The sequence below is a fragment of the Aplysia californica genome, unplaced genomic scaffold (assembly GCF_000002075.1).
Source record: "Aplysia californica isolate F4 #8 unplaced genomic scaffold, AplCal3.0 scaffold00246, whole genome shotgun sequence".
NCBI classification, from domain to species: Eukaryota; Metazoa; Mollusca; class Gastropoda; order Aplysiida; family Aplysiidae; genus Aplysia; species Aplysia californica.
This window is the reverse complement of record NW_004797516.1, coordinates 929,433-937,333: the sequence shown is the minus strand read 5'-3', so window position 1 is coordinate 937,333 and position 7,901 is coordinate 929,433. Positions and strand designations below refer to the sequence as shown.

Below are 7,901 nucleotides of genomic sequence, written 5' to 3'. Positions count from 1 at the left end.
ATTCGGATTTTTATAGAAACAGGTACCTATTTATTCGGTTTTTTAAAAAGCGAATAATGCCCAGGCCTGCCCGAAAGCGAAAGTTGTTTCTAGTTTTTGCTTGATCAGAGGTTGCCAGGTAGAGAAGCCTGTTGCAAGAAGCTTAGAACTTTTAATCTCCTTGGCCTGTTGTTATCTGTCAACCAGTCAACATAATTGAAGCGTCTCAAAACCACAGAATTCTACACTAAGTGTAGAATTCTGTGCTCAAAACTCAATTTAGAATAAATGATCTTAATCTGAAATGACACCGTTTCCAAACAAAATTAATTTACTTCTTTATTTCATGTAATCACTTGTATAAATTTTAAAGCAGGAAAGAACTACTCACGGGAAAAATTGAACCTTTCGCACAGTATCACGTTATTCAGGTTATTGAAACTTATTGATCGGAGGAGGAAAGGCGGGGAGGGGGTGGTGGTCGTGTAGACAAGAAAAATAGAAATAAAACTTCACATAGGGTTATTCAATCTTTTTATGAGTGCAGATATAGTTAAAGATAACATCACATCAATGTTTTCATCGTGCAATGATAATAATGTTTTGGGGATGCGCCAATATGGCAGTTTCATCCCCTCTCTTTGAGAAGGATTCCCTTTGAGCCTTTGAGCCTTTGAGAATAGCTGATAGTTGTCGAGCTGTCGGTCTTGGACTATTGCAATGAAATAATAATAATAATAATAATAATAATAATAATAATAATAATAATAATAATAATAATATGTTCAATAGGCCCCATAATATCCAAATGTCTTTCCATTTCTACCTTTTGCTTGCTACTGGGCAAACGTTGTTGAATGCCCTTTCTCTTTAAACGTTGAAACAGCTTATAGCGTTTGGATCTATAATATATATTAACAGACCCCATGTATAAACATGTAATTAAATTTCTTTTCTGCCCTTGGGCATATTTGAGCAATCATAGTTGAATGTTTTTTCTGTTAAATGCTGTAACAACTTGAAATCGTTGATATGACAATGACAATCCTTATTCTTCTCGCTGGGAGAAATTTGTCTTGTTCGTTAACAATGGCAGTAGGCATTACAAATGTTCGGTGTACTCACGCATACGCACAATTAAGACATGACATTAGTAGGCCTATATAATGTCTCACGTGCTGGGACAACCCGCTCCGTAAGACATTCTCTCTCGCAGTTGCTGGTACAAATGAATTTCTATACATCTGTCTGTTCTTGCTTTTTTGGAAATGTATCGTTTACTGCGGGGTCGATAGTCGAAATTCAGATATGAGTGGGTGGCTTAATGGTCACTAAGCATTATTTCCGCTTTTTTTAGAACGTTTGTCTTGTGCAGATATTCAAAGTTACTTAGGTCTCTACCATTATTGTTCTTGATTCTTGATGCCTTATCTGCTTGATGCCTTATCTGATCAACTTGTTTATTTTTATGATGTGCTGCCTTTCCGAATTTCTACCCTAGCAAGTGATACCAAAATTTATCAAAGTTTCTATTGTGGTGGTGTAGAATATCTGAAGGATGGATGGATTCAGATTGAAAGACCTAAGTTTTCTCAGAAAGTATACTCTGATTTATCTTTTTAACGGTGTTGTTTACGTGATTTTGCCATGTAAATTTATTGTCGGTTGTAAGACCAAGATACATGTATTTCTATGAATCCGTGATTTCAATTATTTCTAGTTCAATTACGAGGGGTGGGATTGTTGGTTTTTCTCTTTTGAAATAAAAAATAATGTCCTTTGTTTGGGTGGTTTTTTTGTAATTTTTTTTTTTTTTTTTTTTTTTGAGGTTCACTTTCATAAAATTTGAATTTCCCCGTTAAAAAAAACACATGTTTTTTCGAAATACTCTTTTTCATCAAGGTTTATTAATCCAATAATAGCGAGTTCGAATCCGGGTAGCGACCGAAATTTTTTCTTCTCTAAATTTGTCTCCTTTCACCTCATTTCCTGCTCTCTAGCAATGTTCTGTCGTCTGCTTTCGTCTCCTCTTTCTGCCCCCGCCCCCTCTCCTCCTTTGCCCCTTCCTCTGGGCTCCTGATTCTTTCTGCAGCCTTTCTACTGCTACTCCTTCGCTTCTTCTTACTGCTGTCTTTCAGCCACACCCATGATCTTCTGTTAGGAAAGATCTACCTTCTCGGACAAGGGCGAAAAATCTCGGGGGGCCCGCGTGCAAGTTGCGCACGTTAAGGACCCTTGGTGGTCTAAAATCGATAAGAATAGGCTTCGGCCGCCACCCGGGCAAAATTCAAAATTTCCTACCAACTGAAAATATTAAAACTCCTATAGTAGCTAAAAGTGAAACGGGAGAGACAGTAAAAGACAGATAAACAGTTCTATAAGTGAAACACGTATGTATACGCCTTTTATTGTTTTTGTTTTTGTGTTTTTTAAATCTAGATTCTAGCAACTTAGTTGCGTGGCGACCAAATGGCCAGGGCTGGGGTGTTATTTTTTTTCAAATCTCCGTATTTTTTATATTTAAAAAGAATGTTTAGATAGAGGCCGTTGTTGGTGTCTCTGTGTGTGTTATGACATAGGGTAGAAATATATTTAAAATTAGTTGAGGTATCTTTCTTTTAGGAGTTAAAGATCTTGGCCCGCTACTCTTTCGGATCTTTTTATTAACCTTTAGATAATTTATATTCTCAATGAACACGACACACGGCACATGAAGGGAGGTATAGAAGTCTTGAAAATGATATGGTAACACTTTAGATTAACTTAATTGTAAGTCAAAATAAGAATGTATTAAGTAAAAAGTACAAAACAAAAATAGCAACATAATAATAGAAAATTTTTAATAGAAAACTTCTAAAAGGAGAAGCAGTACTGATATACAACTTCAACATCACTTTGGTGTCATCGTTTAGACTACAATGTACATGTACACGTGACTCCTTATTTTATGCCACAAAGAGGAGTCTTTTCAAAACAAAACTATAACGTTCATTTTTGTATGAAAATAATCGGCTCTCTATAAACGCAGCAAGTATTGCAAAGTTAGCACACTTACAAGTGTATAATGATTATAAGCAGATACAAACTACCATGTAGTATATTAAAGATCAAAACAACAACAACAACAACACAACAACAACAACAACAACAACAACAACAACAACAGCAGCAGCAGCAGCAGCAGCAGCAGCAGCAATGTTGATAAAGATAGCATCACTGTTAAAATACATGTACTGACTTTTTAAAGTATAATTAAGCCACTGTGCATGAATGAAGTCTACATGTATCAAGCTGGGGACTACATGTTCATGACTTTGGAGCCACATGTTCATGACTTTGGAGCCAACGATATAGAAGTATGTAGAGAGCACGTTGGACGGCACCTTCCTCTTCTGGTTGGGTTGTTGACCCCCGCAGTACAGATACATCACACCTAGGTACAGAAAAGACAAAAACTTCATTAGGCCTATTAAAAAGGATTTTGCTAATACTAACAGCAATACCGCCGAATTCCGACAAAACGCTTTTTTTCCTTTTTGAAGTTTTTGGTGCGGTTTAAAAAAATTAAATTATTTGTTGAATCGAAAGCCTGATCAGATACACCCTGTACTTGTGTGAAAAAAAATTAAAATGAAACTTATTACTTTTTGAATAAAGTAGAATTCGGCTTTCGGAAGAACGGTTTTTAAAAAAACCGGCTACACTGACAAAAAGCCTTTTTTTCTTCTTGAAACTTATTTTAAGGCGTTTTGTCAGCTTAAGGCAGCAATACTCTATGGTGGTCTCGGGCCAGGCAGTGTGATCGACAACGCCTAATTGGCAGTGTGATCGACAACGCCTAATTAATCTTCCTCACTTTAAACTAGAGGTGGACGATTCCGTTGTTGTTGTTTTTTCGGTAACCAAGGATTCCCGATTGTCAAAGCAAAGATAGTACAAGACAAGATGGGCCACTTCTCTCTTTGAGCCAATTAAAAAAGTGTCCTCAAAATTTGGTGGCGCCCTCTTCACAAAAGCGCACCTTTTGCGAACAGAGTTACCCTACTTGAGTTTTAAAAAATCAAAGTGAAACTAGCAAGTTTTGGGATAAATTTCGGAAGAACGCTTTTTTAAAATGGTTACGCTGACAAAAAAACCTCTTCCGGAGGAAAGGGTGATTGTTTTCTTTGTTTAATTTGACTTTAGAATGAAAGGCGAGAGGTCATTAAAATTTTTTTAAAAACTAAAACTCCGCACTGAACGTACCCGAACTGCTGATGAACAGCAGTCGATCTGCGCACGCAGGGAGGTGCTATTCCTATTCTTCTTCTGGAAAAACGAAAGAGAGCTTCAAAACAGACTGCAGCGCCATCTGAAGCAAATAGCATACTTCCTGCGGACACTTTTTTGGCTGAGTGGCCCATCTTGTTATATATTATCATTGATTATAGCAAGTGATGGGATTTCTTCCAATGGCTCTTACGATTTCTTCTTGTGGCTTCGACCCCTAGCCAGCATCATGATGATATATACAGCAATTAGCAGTTAGTCCGACCCCTGCAATTACCCCCGGCGAGTAGTAATGAGTCCGATCCCAGCAATTACTCACAGCGCGTAGCAATTAGTCCCACCCCTGCAATTACTTCCGCCGAGTAGCGATACCTATGACTACTTCCGGCGAGTAACTAGTAGTCCGACCCCTGCAATTCATCATCATCATCCAGTGCCAGATCTGCGACAGACATCGGTGATCATGGTTTTCCATTCATTCCTTTGCTCGGATGCTCTCAAAAAAAGCTACGTTTCCCTGATCTTTCCCTGTCACCCATTTGTTTAGGTTCCCTAAGCATGTTGTTCTGGGCCTACCCCTGCCTCGCTTGCTCTTAATTTTGCCATTGAGCGCTAGATGTTCAAGACCCTTATGTCTATTCAAGTGTCCCAAAAACTGCATTTGTCTTTTCCTGATTGTTTTTAAAATTGAGTGTCCCACGTGGGCTTCATCAAGCACTACCTCATTTGATTTCTTTTCCTTCCACGATACTCTTAACAGTCTCCTAAAGAACCACATTTCTACTGCTTCTATTTTATTTTCACTGTCTTTAGTCCAGCATTCACAGCCATATAGAAGGGTTGACCAAACATAGCATTTCAGGACTTTCATTTTGGTGTTCATTGAGATGTTTCTATTTTTCAGGATTGGGCTCATTTTATTGAAACTAGCCTTAGCCATTGTAGTTCTCCTTTTCATTTCCGTGGAACATTTGGCGTCAGATGTTATCATAATATATCCTAGATATTTAAACTGATGGACTTGTTTGATCTTTTCACCTTTGCTAATGAGATTGCAATTAGGGTTTGCTGCTTTTTTGGATATTACAATGCATTCTGTTTTCTTTACATTCAACAATTATAATCCTCTACGTTCACTTTCTGTTACAACAGTATTTAGAAGCAATTGAAGGTCCTTTTCGGAGCCTGTTATTAAAACTGTGTCATCTGCATACCTGCTGTTATTAATATTTTCTCCATTTACTTTGAGGCCTGGACATTCTTCTATGTTTCTAAGGATTGTTTCACTGTGCATGTTAAAGAGGTCTGGTGACATAACACATCCTTGCCTCACTCCTCGCCTGATCTGCTTATATTCACTGTATTCTCCATTAATTACAGCAGTGTTTTGGTCCCACTACAAATTTCTGATAATTCTTAGATCTTTTCCATCTATGTCTAGCTTTTCCAGTATTTTAAATAGCTCATCATGTCTAACTTTATCAAACGCCTTTGAATAATCTATGAAGCATAAATACAGATCTTTTTGTGCTTCAATACATCTTTCCATTAACATTGTGAAGGTGAATATAGCATTTCTGGTGCCCTTGTCAGGAACAAAGCCGAATTGCGTTTTAGATATCTCTGGTCTTACATTTTTTCTCAATCTTCCCATTATTACTCGCAGCAATATTTTTGTAAAATGACCCATAAGGCTAATTGTTCTATGCATATCACACTCAGTGGCGCCTGGTGTTTTAGGTAAAGCTATAAAAACGGACTTCATGATATCTTCTGGGATCTCACCGCTGTCATAAATAGCATTTAGGAGCTTTGTGTTTATTTCAGTGCCTAGTTCTTCAAGCGCGACAATCACTTCAACTGGAATATTATCTGGCCCTGCGGCTTTTCCTTGTTTCATTTTCTTAATGGCAGCTTGTACATCTGCTTTCAGTATTGGTGGTCAATTTATTTCATTCTTTATTACCGGTTTTTCTCCTCTATTATCTTTGAAAAGTTCTTCTATGTATTCTGACCATCTGTTTAAGACATCCCCGTTGTCCATTAAAAATATCCCCTTTGATCTTATGCATCCTGTATTTGAGCATCCTTTTATCCCACTAACTTCTTTGATTTTGGAATGCATGTATTTGCTGTCTTTGTTTTGGTTCTTCACTATTTGTTGACACTGATAATTTTATCCATGTTTCTTTTGTTTCGTTGCATTTTTTCTTTATTTCCCTGTTTAAGATGTTGTACTTTTCCACATTTGATTTTGCCTTTCTTCTCTCTTCCATTAGTTTTAATATGTCCTGGGTCATCCATTTTTTATTAGCTTTTATAGCTTTCGGGGGGATATTTTCTTCCACAGCTTCCATTATTGAGTCTTTCATTTTCCTCTATAGTTCTTCCGATTTAGTAATGTTTTCCGAGAAGAGTTGCTGGGACCCGAGAAAAATATCAGCCTCACCCAGGATCAACTCAAGAGAGTCCAGTACAAATGGAGTCGACTGTGTATAAAAAAAGTTAGCTCTCATCTCATTTTAGGGCTGATTTCATAAACAGTAAAGCTAAATACTGTTACTGTAGGCCTATGCACTGCTGCTTACCATCTTCAACGAGCCATTGACCATCTCGCCAGAAAGCCATGGACTCTCCAGAGATGGTTATAGACAACATCCTCGTCTGCTGGGATGGGATGAAGACACGAGTGAAGTAAGCCAGCTGCAACTGGGGGACTGGCAAGGTCGTGTCGGCCCAGCTGATGTAGCACTGGACCACCTGTGGAAGTCACAAAGGTGTAGGGTGGAGACATAGGCCGATATTTATAGTAACAGACATGTATTCAAGATAAATGGATACTTTTTTAATCCAAATAAAGAAAAGTGAACAAGCTATAAGATGATACCAATAACTCTACATGCTAAAAAATTGACGAGAGCCTGATTCCACCACGCTGCCTCACATTTCACCTCGGTTGGTGCTGGCAGCAGTGCCGAAGCTCACCCCATTAAACGATCTAAAATTGTGTCGATTGGGAAGTAAAAGGCATGCATCTCTTTAAAAAAATACATCTTTTAAACCTACTCCTCGATGTACAAATTTGAAAAGTTCTACTAAATCAATACTGTTCTTGTGGGTGGTTGGCGGGTGCTCTGGTGTGGTTTTCACCTTCTTTCCTAAGAACCAATTACCATCATTATCTCTTCTACATCTTTTTTGTATTTGTTTCTCTCTTGTAACACCTCATACTTCATCACTTACGTGACCTAATTGTGCTGCAAGTGCCGTAAAACGCTAACTAAAGCAAAGTAAAACAAACTACTATTTTCTGCTTACCTCATCACCATCAACAGGCCCAACATTTGTGACAGCCAGCTGCAGTTCAAGATCGCCCCCTGCGTTGACATTTACCCAACGTAATGTCATAGTGGAGTATACGAACTGGGTGTAGGAGAGGCCATAGCCAAACGGGTACAACGGATCTCCTTTAAAGTAGCGATAAGTTCTCCCTTCCATGGAATAGTTGACCATTGGTGGAATCTAAAAAAATAAAAGGATGCAAGTCTGAGACGTTTTAGAATTTGAAAAAAAACCCACCACCACAAAACGTCTCTCTCTCTCTCTCTCTCTCTCTCTCTCTCTCTCTCTCTCTCTCTCTCTCTCTCTCTCTG

General features: G+C 38.1%; 1 protein-coding gene across 1 annotated transcript in view; it reads right to left on the bottom strand.

The window, feature by feature from the left end:
• Nucleotides 1-7,901, bottom strand: part of LOC101863191 (xylan 1,4-beta-xylosidase) — a 27,222-nt gene that overhangs the window by 822 nt on the left and 18,499 nt on the right. Inside the window, exons 13-15 of the mRNA XM_013083634.2 lie at nt 7,567-7,770; nt 6,837-7,008; nt 3,293-3,412 (exon numbers count right to left, since the gene is read on the bottom strand). Coding sequence (XP_012939088.1) covers nt 3,293-3,412; nt 6,837-7,008; nt 7,567-7,770 — 496 coding nt within the window. The remainder of the gene's footprint in view (nt 1-3,292; nt 3,413-6,836; nt 7,009-7,566; nt 7,771-7,901) is intronic.